The 17,606-nt window shown below is 60.1% G+C and overlaps 6 protein-coding genes across 6 annotated transcripts; 4 read left to right on the forward strand and 2 right to left on the reverse strand.

The window, feature by feature from the left end:
* Positions 1-358: 358 nt before the first annotated feature.
* On the forward strand, positions 359-3,404 carry DCS_01813 (C-1-tetrahydrofolate synthase; the record flags this gene model as incomplete). Its single annotated transcript, XM_040799144.1, has 3 exons — positions 359-543; positions 620-3,241; positions 3,296-3,404. 3 exons carry the CDS (start codon positions 359-361, stop codon positions 3,402-3,404), a joined length of 2,916 nt encoding a protein of 971 aa, XP_040660027.1.
* An 806-nt stretch (positions 3,405-4,210) lies between these two features.
* On the forward strand, positions 4,211-4,594 carry DCS_01814 (uncharacterized protein; the record flags this gene model as incomplete). The annotated part of the gene is made up of 1 exon (XM_040799145.1): positions 4,211-4,594. One exon carries the CDS (start codon positions 4,211-4,213, stop codon positions 4,592-4,594), a length of 384 nt encoding a protein of 127 aa, XP_040660028.1.
* A 1,340-nt stretch (positions 4,595-5,934) lies between these two features.
* Positions 5,935-7,797, forward strand: DCS_01815 (uncharacterized protein; the record flags this gene model as incomplete). Its single annotated transcript, XM_040799146.1, has 1 exon — positions 5,935-7,797. The coding sequence occupies one exon, from the start codon at positions 5,935-5,937 to the stop codon at positions 7,795-7,797; it is 1,863 nt and encodes a 620-aa protein (XP_040660029.1).
* Positions 7,798-9,414: 1,617 nt separating this feature from the next.
* On the forward strand, positions 9,415-10,918 carry DCS_01816 (uncharacterized protein; the record flags this gene model as incomplete). The annotated part of the gene is made up of 3 exons (XM_040799147.1): positions 9,415-9,503; positions 9,898-10,134; positions 10,201-10,918. The coding sequence occupies 3 exons, from the start codon at positions 9,415-9,417 to the stop codon at positions 10,916-10,918; spliced, it is 1,044 nt and encodes a 347-aa protein (XP_040660030.1).
* A 1,304-nt stretch (positions 10,919-12,222) lies between these two features.
* On the reverse strand, positions 12,223-14,340 carry DCS_01817 (uncharacterized protein; the record flags this gene model as incomplete). Its single annotated transcript, XM_040799148.1, has 2 exons — positions 12,223-14,071; positions 14,141-14,340. 2 exons carry the CDS (start codon positions 14,338-14,340, stop codon positions 12,223-12,225), a joined length of 2,049 nt encoding a protein of 682 aa, XP_040660031.1.
* Positions 14,341-15,910: 1,570 nt separating this feature from the next.
* On the reverse strand, positions 15,911-17,338 carry DCS_01818 (uncharacterized protein; the record flags this gene model as incomplete). Its single annotated transcript, XM_040799149.1, has 1 exon — positions 15,911-17,338. One exon carries the CDS (start codon positions 17,336-17,338, stop codon positions 15,911-15,913), a length of 1,428 nt encoding a protein of 475 aa, XP_040660032.1.
* Positions 17,339-17,606: the final 268 nt, after the last annotated feature.

The raw sequence follows: 17,606 nt of genomic DNA on the forward strand, positions 1-17,606 counted from the left end.
TCTGGCCGACGTGCCCACTACTAAGCCGACACCGGAGCCGCTGGCTTCAGGGGCCGAGAACAGGGCACAGCGGGCGGCGGGACCAGGCACCCGCTGTCGCTCAGGCACCTGCTCAGGCACCTGCTCAGGCCCCCCCCCCCCCCCCCTCCCAACGGCGGCAGCGGTCCCGTAACACGCTGCAAGTAAGCATCGTCACCATCTTCGCCACCCATTTCCTCCCCGTCACCCGCATCTTCTCTTCGCCACCACGACGGCCACGCTCCTCTCCCCGTCACGCCGCCCAGCGCGCTTGGCGTCCGTCGCTCTTCTCGCCTCCAGATTGTTGCTGCTCGACCGACGAAGCTTCGCCACCGCCGTCATGGTCGCCACCAAACTCGATGGCACCGCCATCGCCAAGAGCATCCGTGAGCGCATCGGCGCCGAGATCATCGAGAAGCAGAAGCGTAATCCCCGCTACAGGCCATCCCTGAAGATCATTCAAGGCATGCGTGATCCCTTTCCTGGCCACGACCGTCCCGCCCTCGCTGACCCCGTCCTTTGGCAGTGGGAGACCGCGAAGACTCTAGTTCGTCGAGCCGAAACCCCTCACCCGCCTCGCCGTCGCTAACCACCTGCGCAGCCACCTACGTCCGGATGAAGCTCAAGGCCGCCCAGGAGGTAAGCTCAGCCGCCGATGCCACGCAGCCTGTGCGCTCACGCCCGTCGTCGCCCAGGCCGGCGTCGCTTGCGAATTGCTTCACTTCCCCGAGACCATCACCGAGACGGAGCTGTTGGGCCAGATCCGACGTCTCAACCACGACACCACGGTCAACGGCATCCTCGTCCAGCTCCCCCTTCCCGGCTCCATCGGCGAGGACAGCATCACGTCGGCCGTGGCCGACGAGAAGGACGTCGACGGCTTCGGCACCAACAACATCGGGGAGCTCGCCAAGCGTGGGGGCAAGCCCATCTTCACGCCCTGCACGCCCAAGGGCATCATCCACCTGCTCAACGAGGCCGGCGTCGAGCTGACGGGCAAGTCGGCCGTCGTTCTCGGCCGCAGCAACATCGTCGGCGGCCCCGTCAGCTACCTTCTCCGAAACGCCGACTGCACCGTCACCGTCTGCCACTCCAAGACGAAGGCCCTCCAAAGCTACCTCAAGCACGCCGACATCGTCATCGCCGCCATCGGCCAAGCCCAGTTCGTCAAGGGCGAGTGGCTCAAGGAGGGCGCCGTCGTCATCGACGTCGGCACCAACTTCATCCCCGACGCGTCGAGGAAGAGCGGCCAGCGGATGGTCGGCGACGTCGAGTACGAGTCGGCAAGCCAGGTGGCCTCGGTCATCACGCCGGTCCCCGGCGGCGTCGGGCCCATGACGGTGGCCATGCTGCTCCAGAACGTCGTGGAAGCCACCACGCTCTTCTTCGAGACGGAAAAGAAGCGCAAGACGATCCCGCTGCCGCTGAAGCCGAGGAAGCCGGTGCCGTCGGACATTGCCATCTCGAGGGAGCAGAGGCCCAAGCAGATCAGCCGCATCGCCGCCGAGGTCGGCATCGCCCCTCACGAGCTGGAACCCTACGGCGCCTTCAAGGCCAAGGTGGATCTCAACCTGCTCAAGCGGCTGCAGCACCGACGAGACGGCCGCTACGTCGTCGTCACGGGCATCACTCCGACGCCCCTCGGCGAGGGCAAGTCGACGACGACCATGGGCCTGGCCCAGGCCTTGGGCGCCCACGTCGGCCGCCTGACCTTTGCCAACGTCCGGCAGCCGAGCCAGGGTCCCACCTTTGGCATCAAGGGCGGTGCCGCCGGCGGAGGCTACAGCCAAGTCATCCCCATGGACGAGTTCAACCTGCACCTCACGGGCGACATCCACGCCATCACGGCGGCGAACAACCTTCTCGCGGCCGCCATCGAGACGCGCATCTTCCACGAGAACACGCAAAAGGACGGCCCGCTCTACAGGCGGCTCGTGCCGGCCAAGAACGGCGCCCGCACGTTTGCGCCCGTCATGCTCCGCCGGCTCAAGAAGCTCGGCATCGACAAGACGAACCCGGACGACCTCGACGAGGATGAGATCCGCCGGTTCGCGCGCCTCGACATCGACCCCGAGACCATCACCTGGCGCCGCGTCCTCGACGTCAACGACCGCCACCTCCGCGGCGTCACCGTCGGCACCGCGCCGACGGAGAAGGGGCAGAGCCGCGAGACGGGCTTCGACATCTCGGTGGCGAGCGAGTGCATGGCCATCCTCGCCCTCAGCACGAGCCTCGGCGACATGCGCGAGCGCCTCGGCCGCATGGTCGTCGCCACCTCTCGCGGCGGCGACCCCGTCACCTGCGACGACGTCGGGGCCGGCGGCGCGCTGACGGCGCTCATGCGGGACGCCGTCAAGCCCAACCTCATGCAGACGCTCGAGGGCACGCCCGTCTTCGTCCACGCCGGGCCCTTTGCCAACATCAGCATCGGCCAGAGCTCCATCATCGCCGACAAGCTGGCGCTCAAGCTGGCCGGCACGGAGCCCGACGAGGACCACGACGCCAGCACGGGCTTCGTCGTCACCGAGGCCGGCTTCGACTTCACCATGGGCGGCGAGCGCTTCTTCAACATCAAGTGCCGCGCCTCGGGCCTCGTGCCCGACGTCGTCGTCGTCGTCGCCACGGTGCGAGCTCTCAAGGTGCACGGCGGCGGTCCCCCGATCGCGCCGGGCGCGCCCCTGAGCCCCGTCTACAAGGAGGAGAACGTGGAGATCCTCCGGGCCGGGTGCGTCAACTTGAGGAAGCATATTTCCAACGCCAAGTCGTTTGGCATCCCCGTCGTCGTCGCCATCAACCGATTCGCGACGGACACGGCGGCCGAGATTGCCGTCATCCGCGAGGAGGCGCTGGCTGCCGGTGCCGAGGACGCCATCCTTTCGGACCACTGGGCCGAGGGCGGCAAGGGAGCCGTTGACCTCGCCAAGGGCGTCATGGCGGCGTCGGTCATGGCCAAGGAGATGACGCTGACGTACGGGCTGGAGGGCACCGTGCAGGAGCGCATCGAAGCCATCGGCACGAAGATGTACGGCGCCGCCAAGGTTGAATTCAGCCCGCTGGCGCAGAAGAAGGTGGACACGTACACGAAGCAGGGCTACGGCCACCTGCCCATCTGCGTTGCCAAGACGCAGTACTCGCTGTCGCACGATCCGGAGCTCAAGGGGGCGCCGACGGGCTTCACCATCCCCATCCGCGACGTGCGCATGGCTGCCGGAGCCGGTTACCTGTGAGTCGCGAGGACGCCGGTGGGAGCTCGTGGAGGGTGCGCTAACATCACCAGGTATGCTCTCGCCGCCGACATCCAGACCATCCCGGGCCTGCCGACGGCGCCGGGCTACCTCAACGTGGACGTCGACGTCGAGACCGGGGAGATTGATGGCCTATTTTGAACGGGCCTCTCCCCCCCCGCCACTCCGTCGGGTACAGTGAGCCACGACGGAGAGGCCACTCGGGGCGACCTCGCGCAGGCATGCTCGACGACGGCGGTGCGTTGCATGTGCATCATGTGCCGAAACTCAACGTGTGATGAAGCCCAACGCCGCATGACGACTGGCTGGCTGGCCGTATGGACATGATTTCTCGAGACGGATTCCGGGGCATCGTTCGATTCAACACGAAGGCGCGGAAAGAAGGCTCGATGGGCGGACGATGCTGTGACGGGCAGCGAGTGCAATAAAACGATGGCGTAGATGAGGGTTGGAGCAGGACTTTGTGGACAGGCTCGTATCCAATACCGATGGCCGTTGATGGTGGTGTTGGATTTGTTGCTGGAGCCGAACCCCGGCGAGGGGAGGGCGTTGCATTCGCAAATGAAGTACGGGCCCAAGCGAGGGGACGCAGACGCGTCGATGTGTTGACTTGCCCATTTTCGACTTGCCTTGGTGCTCTTCCGGTCGTATTGGCCCTTTCGATCGGACGGTGCCGTGGAGCCCAACTACGCTCATGTCTTTCTTGCCCCCCGGTGCAATCATGTCCATCAACCATCAACCAACACGCACTTTCAAGCACGTGTGAACTCTCGAATCGCCGCAGAGCATGAGGCGAAACGTCCGCCTCCACCGTGGTGATTCGTGTCGAGCGTGTAAGCTACTTTATCCGATGGAGATTTTGGTCGAAATTATCGGTCTTGCTATGGATTCCATTCCAGAGCTGCCTTGGGGATAATTGGCTTATCTCGAATGCGGGCACTGTGACAATGATCCGGTCGCCCAAGGAGGTTCTGCCGTCGACTGGGTCTGCCGTCGACTGGGTCTGCCGTCGACTGGTTCTGCCGTCGATTGGTTCTGCCGTCGACTGGTTCTGCCGTCGATTGGTTCTGCCGTCGATTGGTTCTGCCGTCGACTGGATGGCCAACACTGTCACTCCGCCGACGGCGATACAGTTCAAGCGTCTCGTCTCGTCTCAATGTCCTGCTACCTGCCTCCTGTACCGACGGGCATTTTCGATTTTGCAATGTTCATGGACGTCATGGAACGGCAAGCCCGGGAAGCAGACGCAGCCGATGGAAGCGCAGCTACGGAAAGGGGACAACCAGACTACCATTCGCGATGATGACAATGAATCATGGATAGGATGCTAGTTAGATCGTCCATCAGCGACGCAGGGGCTAGGCAGGTACGACCAACTCTCGACCCCATACGCAACTCCACGAACGGCAAGTGCTCCTACTGTATTTGTGCTCATGTTCAAGGAAGTAAGGTACATGGCGGAGCACTTGCTTCCAATTTCGAGTCTCGGGGCGGCAGGCGCTATGCCGCCGCACTAATCTCGGAAGTGGCCACGCCCGGATCCCTCTCGTGTCACTAGCAGGTCGCGACTGCCCGGGGATTGGACTGGACCTGTCCTCGGATGCTCCTGCTTCTGCACAGAAGGAAGTACAGTACTCCGTGCAGAGTATGGAGTACACAGAGTGACAAGCTACGACGTGCTTACTGTAGGTACATACATGTACATGTAAGTACTCAGCTCACATACGACATGGACTCCATAGTTGTGTGCCGTACTCCGTACTTGTATCACCAAACGATGCTTACTCCGTACTACGTGTTAGGAGAGTACAACTAACCCAACTGCTTAATTACGTGTACCAAAAGTACTCCATACCAAGTAGGCACTTCAACTACAGGCATGCGAGCTACAGCCGCAGAGGCGCCACCACATCAACCGTCTTCATGATGCAGCCCGCCAAGGAGCGTGGCCCTCCCTCGTGCTACTGCTAGCTTTCGATGGGCTGAAGAAACGCGACATGGATTTGCTACATCGCGGGGGGATGCCCATCCGATATGCCGACTTTCTCTCCTCCTCATTCTCTCTTCTCAGCAACATGTCCTCGTCCTTCTCGCGACCTGCCGCCTACCAGCTTCATGCCCGACGTTGACCTCGGTCACCCCTCGGTGGAAGCAGCATCGCCTCGCGTTTACTTCTTGCTTCGTTGCTCCGTCGAGTCTTTTCTCTCCTAATCCCGTGGAACCATCTCCCGTCGTTTCGACCTCGCCCGCCTGCCGTACCCTCCCCGGCACACGAGCCGCTTTCGCTTCGTCTGCCTGTACGAAGCACCGGGTGGATGAGGTCTGTGCCTTCATAGCCGTCCCGCTTAGTCCTCTCGACATCCCCATCGCCCTGCTCTGCGAGGTTTCCGAGCCGGCACCGATATCGGCAACAGGACACGTCGTCCGAGGGCAGCAGCATGTCGGCGACGCAGGCGATCCTCTACGTCGTCGGCATCTCGGTCGTCTCCGCCGTCTACTGGTACACCAGGAACCTTGTGCACTCGATCGGGGAGGCAAAGCGCAGCGGATTTGCCTATGTCGTCGTTCGTACGAATTCCCTCGTCCGCCGCGATCCGCACGCAAGCCGCGAAGCTAACTCGACTCGAGCGTTCGATCCGCTCTGGCGCCCCTGGCTGTTGACGCACCAGCTATGGCTGCCCATCATCAGGCTGCTCCCCCGGAGCTGGTGGGAGGAACGGCTCGAGTGAGTGTGCCGAAAGCCGGCCGTCCGGTGGACGCGGGTCGAGACTTGGATTGGACTAGACTGACGACGAACAACGCCAGCCTCATGCTGCCCGACATGTCGTACCGCACCGGCTTCCGTATGTTTCGCCGCCACGGCGAGGCCTTCCTCGTCGTCTCGCCCCAATCGCTGCTCCTCCACGTCGCCAACGCCGAGCTCATCAAGCACATGGCCACGCATAGGGAGCAGTTCCCCAAGTGGACCGCCAGCTACAGCATCCTCCGTCAGTTTGGCGAAAACATCGTCACCTGCGAGGGCCAGACCTGGCGGACCCACCGCAAGGTGACGTCGCCGACGTTCAACGAGCGTAACTCGGCCCTCGTCTTTCGCGAAGCCATCATCCAGACGCAGGGCATGATACGGACCTGGGTCGGACCGTCGGGTCCCACGAAGGAGACGCTGCGTACGCTCGAGAAAGACACGATGAGGCTCGCCCTCAACATCATCGGCTACGTAGGCTTCGGCATGCGCCTCCTCTGGCCCGGCCAGACGCTACCGCCGACGGCGGACCCCGGCCTGCTCAAGTACGGCTCGCTCGACGCGCCCGCCGGCCACAGCCTGAGCTTTGTCGACACCATGTCGAGCGTCATGGAGAACCTCCTCCTCCTCCTCGTCCTCCCTCACTGGCTGCTCGGCATCCTCCCCTGGCCGAGGGCCAAGGAATCCGTCGTCGCCTACGCCGACTACATCAAGTACATGGACGAGCTGATGGAGGACAAGCTCGAGGAGGCCCGGGCGGGGTCCCACGCCGAGGGCATGGACCTCATGGGCCAGCTCGTCCGGACCACGTACGCCGCCCGAGAGGCCTCGTCGGCCAAGGGGGCCGTGCCCGTCCTCGGACGGCAGGAGATCATCGGCAACGCCTTTGTCATGTTCGTCGCCGGCCACGAGACGACGGCCAACACGCTGCACTTTGCCATGGTCGAGCTGGCGACGAACCCGTCGATGCAGCGCAGGGTGCAGAAGGACATTGACGAGCTGCTCGGCGACGCCGAACCGGACAGCTGGGACTACGACGACCTCGTGAACCCCATGACGGCGAGCATGGTCGGCGCCTGCATGTACGAGACGCTGCGCATCCTGCCTCCCGTCTGCGAGCTGCCCAAGAAGGTGTCGCCGCTCCGGGACGAGGCCGTGAGCGTCGACGGCCGCAGCTACGTGGTGCCCAAGGACACGTCCATCTCCATGTCGGCCACGTCGGTCCACCTCAACCCGCGATACTGGCCGCACGGCACGAGCACGATACACGCCGACGAACGCGACGACCTTCGCGACTTCAAGCCCGAGCGGTGGTTCCGCCCGTCCGTGGCGGCCTCGAACGCCGGCGGCAGGGACGACGTGGCCGTCGCCGAGGCCGAGTGGGAGCAGTACGGGGGCTACACGGGGCCCGACACCAACGCCCAACTCTTCCGACCGGAACGCGGAGCCTACATCCCCTTCAGCGACGGCGCGCGCTCCTGCCTCGGTCGGCGCATCGCCCAGGTCGAGATCATCGCCGCCCTCGCCGTCCTGTTCCAAAAGTACAGCCTCGAGCTCGCCGTCGACGAGTGGGCGACCGAGGCCGAGGTCGAAGGCATGAGCCGCACCGCGCTGGCCGCCGTCTACAGGCAGGCCCAGGACAAGAGCCGGGCCGTCATCTCGCAGGCGTCGAGCATCATCACCCTCAAGCTCCACGGTGAGCTGCACGTGCCCGTGCGAGTGGTGAAGCGAGGAGAGGAGAGGTTTGTGAGCTGGATGGACGACGACGGCTCGCGCGCCCCGACTGCTTGACGAAGCCCGCAGATGGTGCCCCGTCTCCGATGCAGGCGAGAACGACGACGAGCTGCTCGCGCATGAATGAGCACGTACCGTACGGAGCATATATACATACTCGAAGCAAAGGGACAATGGGAGGACGAAAGAGTGACGTCCATCAACTCAATCGATCCATCACATTGAGACCTACCCGCGACAAATGCAGCTCCTCTGTTGCTTGAACTCTACTCTGTAATATGAGCTCGATTCAAAAAAGGGACGTGGACATTATACCACCACTTCAGCTAGGTGAAGCAGCACGAATGCTAAGGGTGCATTGCATGTACTAGCTGGACTTGACCATCGCCACAAGCACCGTGTACAGTAAGTAGCACAATATATTACTTACATGTAGGGAGAGCTGTACGAGTGCTCAGTGTACTGTAAGCACTGCTGTACTTACATATACTTGCTGTCCTTGTGCTTGCACGGGGAACTTTGTGCAAGCACTGTACTTCAGCAGGGAAAGACGCATCAACTACTCACACATGTACATGTACATGTACATACCTGTGTACTGTAGAAGCCCATGCTAAAGTAATACGGTCTGTACTCTGTACCAAGTACATGCGCGTATAATTATTTGCATTATTGCAGGACGTGCGTTTGCCCACTCTCCAAGGCAGGCAGCCGCGAGCCTTACTTGCAAGTACAGCAGGTGCCGATGCAAGCAAGTACATGCTTTCTAAAGTACGGAGCACAGAATCGCACTTGCACTTACTTACTTACAGGAATAATACTTGTACACTGTACTTACACCCATGCAGTTGTGCAGACGCGGTTGCGCGCCTCAGACCCCACAGGTCGACCCCACTGCCTGTCAGGTGACAGAAGCATCAAAGTATGAAAAGTCGAGACCTATCAAGTACGTGCCTCACAAGGCCATCATTCATGGGGTCGAAAATTGGCTGGTCAATTCCGGGCGCAAACTCGGTGAGCTAGCATCATGACTATTATGGTACCCTCTTGAAACCCAGGAGGTGGACGAGTATTGTTAGTGTGTACTTCAGTACATGTACTTGTACTCCGTACTGTACCTAAGTACTTGCTTAGTTGTACGGTACGTACTTGCCTTCCACCGACGTTCCCAGGTCACCAGCCACCAGTCACTCATGTTTTTTTCGGCAGCAGCCACTAACGAATGGCAGCCACGACCCACACAGAGGCTACCTGAATAAGTAAGTACCTGTCAGGAGTGGTATTTTGTACGTGTAATCATGTGCTTACTGTACTTACACGCAAGTACTTGTACTTGTTATGAACACACATGAATATCATACCCACACCAAAGGAAGGAAGGCCCTCGGGGAGCCACAGCTCAGGGATCAAAACATAAACAGACACCATCCCACCCCCGTCGCCACCACAACCAGCACCACCACCGACACCATCACCATTACACTGCGCCCTCACCACTCCCACTACGGACAGGTATTACTCACCTTGTCACATTCTCATATCCCTCGTCGTCATCGGTACCGGTTACATCACCGCGCATCTGCCCTCATTCTTTTTTTTTTTTTTTTTTTGCCCGCGCATCTCTGAAATCGCACCCGCGAGCTTCGAGTGCCGGCATATAATCAAATCAGCGCCATGTCAACCACCGTAGCGACAAACAGCTGGCTCAAGGCCCAGCGCAAAAGCGACCTTGTTGAACTCGCCGACAGCGTCGGTCTGCAAAAGTCTGTTTGCCCCCCCCCCGTCTCTCCTTTTCCCCTTCTCTTTCTTCTCTCCCCTCCTTGGCTTTCTTGCCATCGCCTTGGGACCAAGCGCCTGTCCGTCAACCTGGCGCGTCGCGTGAGGATGGACTCTCCATACAACATCCGTGATGGGTCGAACGTGGGAATTGTGCCCGTGGCATTCGCCTGCGGCGGCATGACGGCAAATGCTCATGATTGCTGCCTATCCTCGGTGCTGGCTGCGGGCATGGCGGGAAGCATCACAACCCGGCGCGTCGTTGCCCCCACCGCGTCGCCGGAGCCCGACCAGGCTTTGGCTGCATTCTGCGCTTTGCACACTTGGCGCGTCCGCATCGCATCCGCCGGCCCCGTTGCTGACCTCGTTTCCTTGCTTCAGATATGATGGTCTCAAGAAGATGGAACTCGAGAGCGCTCTCGACAGTTTCATCGCCGAAAATGCCAGCCGCTTGAGCGTCCGCTCCGACCTTCAGGGCTACTTCAACTCGCGCTCCAAGGCGCTCGGCTCGCCCGTCAAGAGGGCGCGAGAATCGCTCAAGGAGGAGGGCGACAAGGCACTCAAAGTTGTCAAGCGAAGAGTGACCAAGACCGCCGAGGAGCTGACGTCTACGTCCGAGTATGACTTGCCCCCCCACCTCCGGATTCTTCCTCTGGGCCGCGCGTTAACATGATGACCCCCCAGGAGTGACGACCAACCCGCTGCCACGACGTCCGCCGTCAGTCGCACGCCCGCCCGGAGCATCTCCCAGGTCGCCGCTCGCATCCCCCTGCCGGCCACGCCCTCGGACGTCGCCAACGCCGTTGACCGCTCCACCATTGCCATGCGCAATCGCGTCTCATCCCTCTACCAGGAAAGCGGCATCACCGAGGCCTCGCAGGCGACCCGCGAGACTCTCGGAACCGTCACGAGCGTTCTGTTTTGCGTCTCCGCCTTTGAGCTGTTGTTCATCCGGCCCGAGATCCTCTCCGACCGCTATGCCTTCACCATCCCCGCCATCAGCCTCCTCCACACGCCCGACTGCCCCGTCTACCTGCCGGATATGTTCTTGCTGCTCACCTCGAGCTTTTGGTCCCCCGCCCTGACCTGGGCCTTCACCAGCGTTGTCCTGCCCAGCTTGTTCGGCTACTTCTTCAACATTTGCGCCACCAACACCACCGGGCCGCGTACGCGCTCCAAGGCTCGTGCCGGCGAGAGCGTTGTCGACCCCCTGACCTTTAGCATTGCCAAGGCCATCATCGCCTATGTTGTCTACGGTCAGGGTGTCACCTTCTGTCACCTCCTCGACGGAAAGTCGATTGAGCGCCTGAATTCGGCCGTCTACGGAGGCTACAAGGGGGTCCTGGTTGGCGCTGCCGTGACCGGCATCGTCAGCATGTACGACGCCGTGCTGAAGAAGTAGAGAGAGGCAGAAATGAGTTCCGGTCTCTCGTCCGATTGTTGCCAACGCCGTTCTAGAGCGGCGGCCCGCACGAGACTTTTTGCGGACATGGATCGAGCCTCACACGGTGCTGTGGCCTCGTCCTTTCCGGACCTCATTCATCTCTCCTTTGTCGCAAGAAGCACACATCGGGCTTGTGTACTTTGTCTCTCTTCCCGGGGATACACGCAGCGACCTGCGTGCTCCGAACTGGCGTTCATGGCGTTGACGGTGTCGCGGCGTTGGCTTCGATGCCACTCTTCGTCGTCGATTGGAGGGGGACCTGCTGGGGACCGAAGGGCTTGATTTCCCTTTGATCTTTCAGCGGCGAGCCTCTGATCGCTGCCGTTTTTGACATCTTTATCACCTGGACCTACGGTTACGGCACTCGATCGGTGCAATTTTGGCTATGTAAAACCCCCTTCAATTTTGTACATGGCACCTAGCTTCGGCACTCAACACTCTGTTTCGTTCGACGCCAAAGTTACTCCCACCTTTGATTCTTTCTGCTACTCACCGCTCTCTTGCTGCCGCCATCGATTTGCCCTCGACGGCTGGCTGTGTTGTAGTATTCTTCCTTTTCCACTTATCTCGGCGGATGGTGTTGGCGGGCTTAGAAGACGAGGTGGGATTGTTGGTGTCATGGACGGGTGTTTTGGGTCGCTGCGATTTGAATATTTTTTGCGAATGCGGTGGTGGTAGGCGGAATGGGACTAGACCTGGTGATACGAAGTCCCATGAATGAATGACGGGAATACATGCTTGCTTTTCTTTTCTTGTTCCTCAAAGGTCTAACACTGACTGATGGAATATTAATAACATGATGCTGCTGGTACTTGGTTGTCTGAGTCCTTCGTTTGGGCCCTTGCTGAGTGGCGTGTGCTTGAATGTTCCAAAGGCACGTAGAGTATGGGAATGCCCATGTCTCGCTAGGCTGGCATGTCTCACTGATCAGGCATGTCTCGCGTCTGTTTTCTCCTGGCAGCATCGACGGTTGGTTCAAACCCTGGGCTCGTTGAAGATGCTATTCAGTGCATCCATCCATCTACCTGGGTCCCCACGCCTGTTGGCTGCCGTGAAAGTGCCGCCTAAAACCCCAACACTCGCATGCCCCTATTTGTGAGAGCTTCATCACAACTCAGTTAGTGTTTTCGAAACGACAAGCAGACACCTTCCAACTGCCAGCCTGGTCGAAGGAGCTGGAAGCGGTTGGTCCTGGAAGTGGCAAACCTGTCAGGCGTCATCACTGCCGCTCCACATATCCAACATGTAATCGCAACCTTCTCTCATTCTTCCGCTGGACGCTCGTATTTGATGGGATGTACTAGCATGCTGCGCAAGCACATGCGTCCGCTGCTACCCTTGGCACTCTCCTCCATGATGCCTCCCCTTTCCGTGCCTCGTGCTCCCCGACCGTCCATCTGCGGGTATCCTAGCCATCGCCTCCACAGGAGCCCGGCGAACTCGCTGTGGTAGTACCAGCTCGTGCCCTTGTGGTTGTGCTCGTTCTCCATGTCGTAGGGAGAGTTCCTGCCAGACGCCGAGTTGTGCTTTCCACTGTTGAAGGCGGCGTTCAGTGCCGAGCCCAGAGGGAGCCACGCGCGTTCCAAGTACACGGGATGCGGCGCGTACAAGGCCTTGAAGCCGCCGTGCAGTGCCACTGTGGGCGGGAACATTTCCGAGAACATGGTATGGCGATGTCGCCAGACCTCCTCGTGCATCGCCACGAGCAGGCGCCGGCTGAGACGCGAACCCGTGATGATGGCGCTTCGTCGAGGAGGGTGCGACGAGTCGGCATCGCTGTAGCCTGTTACGTCGTTGGCGAAGACCCATCCGGATTCGTTCACGTCAAATATCGGGTTCAGTGTGATGAGGTCTGCTCCTTCGCCCACGCCGCACTGGGCGGGCCCTCGTGCGGACACGCAGCTATCTGGCAGGACGGACCATCCCTGCTGCTCATGGCGGAGAGGCCGGCGCCCCGTAAACATGACCGGCCCAAAGACCGGCCTTTCGCCCGAGAGCAGCGTGTCCAGCTTCACCTCCCTGGTGAAGTTTTCCCATGTACCGTGATAGTTGGGGATGAAGTAACGGGCGCTGCGCTCCCACAGCAGTGAACGTGGCTGGTCGTCTGCCCATCGTCCAATCCGATCGAGCATCTCGTAGTAATTGCCGACGACACGCATGTCCATCTCCCAGTTCCAAAAGTACTCGTATTCGGGGTGCTTCATTGCAAACACCTGCAGCGGCATGTGTGCGCTCCTGTAGACGCCATGCACGCTATGGCCACTCGGGTTTTCAAGCGCCTCGGCAAAGTCGCCGGGATAGAAGAGTCTCATCTGGGGCTCGCTCCAGAGCGTCACGAGGCTGTGAAACTCTACCGGAACATAGTCGTCGAGGAGATGTTGAGCAGTGAGGTCGTCGGCCCAGATTGGCAAGTCGACATCGCGAACGTGCAGCAGTAAGTGAACGGTATATTCGCCCCCCGACCTCAAGGAAAGCTCCGTCACCATGGCTCGAAAGTTGAGAATCGCGAGATCCGTCCACTCGAATCCCTGGTAGCAGCGCACGACGACAGCGATGCGACCCTTTTTGCCTTTGAGGTGTAGGCCTGCTGGGGGGAGCTCTTCGGTGTTCCGGTCGGGCTCAAGGAACCTGTGCTTGTTGGCTTCGGAGCACATCTCCTGCGCATACCCCCAATCCACGCGGTGGTAGTTTATCTGCCCAGTCGCGGCCCAAACTTGGTCGCTATCGGAATTCTCGGTGTCCATGCCGACGCCGGCGCCGCCTCGAAGCTTGGAGTATCCGAGGCCATAAGGTCCGTAACGACCAAAACGGTCGAAGCACACGTCGCCATTGATGCCCAGAAGCTCATACGACCCGAGTGCTGGGTCGGGCATGTGCCAAGGGACACCATCATAGGCATAAATGGCAGGGGCGGGGATGCGGTGGTCTCGGTCGAGGTAGCACGTTCGCGTGCTGGAGGAGGGGCGATATGGATCGTAGGATCGGGGTTTTCGAGCATTGTACCTCAAGGGCGAGGAAGAGATGGAGGGCTTCTGTGTGTCGTGGGGATATTCGGGGACACGATCAGACTTGTCCACCAAAGCTCTAATCCCTTGGAAGTACCCGTCGAGACTATGCAAACCAAGGAATGGTCAGCTTCTTCGACGGCAGACGGTAGGTTTCCATGATGAGGGGCCATACTGCTTGTACAGGAGCCACGGAATTGCCTCCCTGAGATTCATTTGCCTTTTTTCGTCATGCATTTCATCTCCGTCGTCTGGCAGGCTCGCGTCCTCGTCGTCGTCTAACTGAACCACCACTCTCGTATTCCCTGTATCGGCGTTGCTGACCGCGTTCTCGTCACCGTCTTGGGGCGGATTGTATTTTCGAATCCTGGCCATGGCCGGAGCAGAAACGTGGTTACGGAGGGACGGAACTAGAGCTACGAGCAGAAGGCTCACAACGACCCATGCCACGACTCTCCTGTATAAGCAGTGTCCAAACAGTGCTCGAACTTTAAGCCGTTTCCTCAGTTTTGGTTTCTCTGCACATGGCAACAAGGGGTCATGATTGCGGTGTTCTGGGCGGTGTTCTGGGCGCTGGGAACTTGAACGGCTGCCCATGCTTAAGAGGGTAGCAGTGTGCTCCATGGATACGTCACCAGACAAACCTCTCCAAGTGCTGGACTAGGCACGAGCGCTGCTTGTGTCTCGTGAGAGTGATTTTTGCTTGTTTGCTTTCAAAATTCGAGCGATGACCTGGGCAAAGCCTGAAAAACAAGGGACGAGACGGACGGGAAGGAAGGGAAGGCGTTCAGGTGGGCAGTCCTAGGATTTGGTGAGAAGCCGTGAGAATAATGGAACCGAAATGGAGGTAGGCGACCAAGGGAACTAAAGAAAGACGGCCGGGCAACAAGCGAGAAAATGGGAATGTGCTTCGCTCAGATGTCATGGCTCACCTTGGTGCAGGGCTCGTGCCGAAGTTAGGTGGAAAGAGTAGGCTGGCGATGATGCGAGAAACCGCAAAGGGCTCGAGATAGGGGATGGGATGAGGATTCAAAGGGGGCTCTGCAGGCGAAGAAATCGGTTCGAGGTTGGCGAAAAGAAGTTGCCGGCTGGCCGACCTGAGGAGCATGGGAGGAGGATAGGGGAATGGGGGGATGGGGGGAATGGAAGGAGCCATCTGAAGTTGAGCAGTGGTGAAGAAAGAACGATGGAGTGGAACGAACGAGGCAAGTGCAGACTTTGATGCTCTACATATCACAAGCATGTCCCCCAACGCCGATCAAGAACACCGTTAGTACTTTGTTCATTGGCTTTTTCGTGGGTTCTCTCGCACTCTCTGGCATCTCATTTCCTAGTCGACCGATGGAGTTGATACGATATCGGCTAGAGAATGATTTGCCGACGTATTCACCCAGAGTCCAGGCGACGATATCGCTCCTCGTAATTTGCTGGCCGTTCATGATGCCCCCCCCCCCCCCCCCCCCCCGCGATCAACAGATGGACGGGCTTCCGTCAAGGTACCCGATGGACGGTTGCGAAGTGAGTGAGTGACTCGCCGCTCCCTCGATTGGTTTTGGGACGGTCAAGTGTTTGGCTGTTCATGATGATAAAATTCAACAACTCAGCGCGATTGATTTTGGGACGGTCAAGTGTTGGTATTTCATTATGATAATATTCAACGACACTGATAGCTCAGCGAGCTATCGAACAAGAATATCTGACATGCCGGGGCCGCAAGACGTCGCAGCCAGCGAGGCAATAAACCTACACGCTTCCCAACAATGACCATGCCATGCAACGACGCGCCGACACCATGCTTCCAAACAAACCTCATCCAGGGTGAGCGACATCCAGCAACTCGAGTACGCCATGCTATGCAAGATCTCGTCCAGGACAGGCTCCGCCCGGGGAATACAATGCGCAATCAACCAGTCCTTCACTTGGTCGGTCCCAATCACGGTCCCAATCACGCCACCAGCAGCTTCTGCACCCGTTCCTGAATGACCCTGTCGACGGGCTGACCGTTCCGCTGGACGACCATGTTGTCCCTTCCCCCAATGGTGACGATGCGCAGCCACTCGGGTGCGACCTCGGTGGCGATGAGCCGGACGCACGCCACGGCCTCCTCCTTGGATATGGGTGTTCGCAGCGAGTCCCGGAGCCTCTCGGCGATGGCGGACATGGTGAAGGCTTGTCGCGGCAGCGAGAGCGGGTTCGACAGGCTGAGCATGGAGACGGTGGCGGCCACGTCCGGCACACGGTTGAGCGCGGCTCGGCGTTCAAGTTCGGGCCCCGACGGACCGAGGGGTTGGTTCGCCCGGCTCAGCTGCTTCAGGCGCAGGCGATCGAGCAGACTCATCTTGGTGCCGTCGGGGTTGAGAGGGGTCGGGCCCGGTGCGGGCGTCTGCTGCTTGGCCCGACTTTCCTGCTGCCTGACGAGGATGCCGCTCTTGAGATGGGCAAGATCACGGCGACCCTTGGAGAGCAAAGGGTTCAGCCTGACACCGACGGCCCTGTCGTTGATGGCGGCGTGGGGAAGGTCGGCGAGGGTCAAGCCGTCAAAGGGAACGTCAACGTCGGCCATTTCGTCGTCGGACTTTTCGGCGCAGAGCGCGCGGAGGTTCCTCTCGAACTGCGCCTGGAGCCGATCCTCGTTGATGAGATGGTCATGGCCGTCGGGTGCCAGCTCGACGCAGATTTGGCCGCGGCCGTAGTCGGAAATGACGAGAGGGCACGCAGGCTCGTCCTTTGCGTATGCTTGTACGGCGATGCAGCGGCGAAAGTCGTCGACCGTGACCTGTCGCTTCCCCCAAGTGCGCGAAAGATTGGGCGTGATGGCGCCGATGCTGATGGGCACATGGCTGCCGCAGTGTGCGAGGTGGACGGCCACGGTCTTGAGCAAAGCCTTGTTCAAACGGACGAGGTCTTCCAGGTGTGGCGGGAGGGGGTTCGGGGGACTGGCATCGCACTCGTTGGTCCGCTTCCGTCCGACGTTGGGTTCCGGCCGAGCGGCCCTCTCCTGCGGGTTCGATGCGCTCTGCTCGCGGTTCGTAACGGCCTGTGAGAGCGTCGCCTGGGCCGATCGCTTGCCATTGACGGACGTCTTCGCCGGTCTCTGCACGGCAGACCGTTTCGGTGATTGGGCTCGTCGGCAGGCACGCTTGGAGGGAGTGGCCGTAGCCTTTTTGGACGGTTCCTCGCCGCCGACGGCCGTATCGACCGGCTCTTCGACCGAGGAGGAGGCTTTCCTCTTGCGGGTCACCCTGTCGGTGTCAGGTTCGACCGATTTGACGATGGTGCTGTACTTTGAGATGCGTGTGAAGGAGCCGATAGATTGGTGGCCGAAAGCAGGTGCCGCCGCCGCCGCCGGCCGCGTTCTCGAAGCTCGAGGCATGACGCTGGGTCGTGACCGGTGCCGATTGCGCCTGACGATGCGGCACTTTTGCGTTCGCAAGGGAAGGTAGGTCAATGATGAGCCCTCGCTCTGGCTGCTGGCCTCCTCCCCAAGGAAGCAGGCGACCAGGGAATCCGGACGGAGGGTCGTGCTCGACTGGTGACGCGATGGATGGAGCGGGGAAGGGAGAATGGACGATGAGGCAAGATGACGGCGGTATGGAAGTCAAGAGTGATGCGTGCGAGCAGCGTTCAACGTTGTCAGGGTT

Source organism: Drechmeria coniospora, chromosome 01 (assembly GCF_001625195.1).
Source record: "Drechmeria coniospora strain ARSEF 6962 chromosome 01, whole genome shotgun sequence".
In the NCBI taxonomy this organism is placed as follows: Eukaryota; Fungi; Ascomycota; class Sordariomycetes; order Hypocreales; family Ophiocordycipitaceae; genus Drechmeria; species Drechmeria coniospora.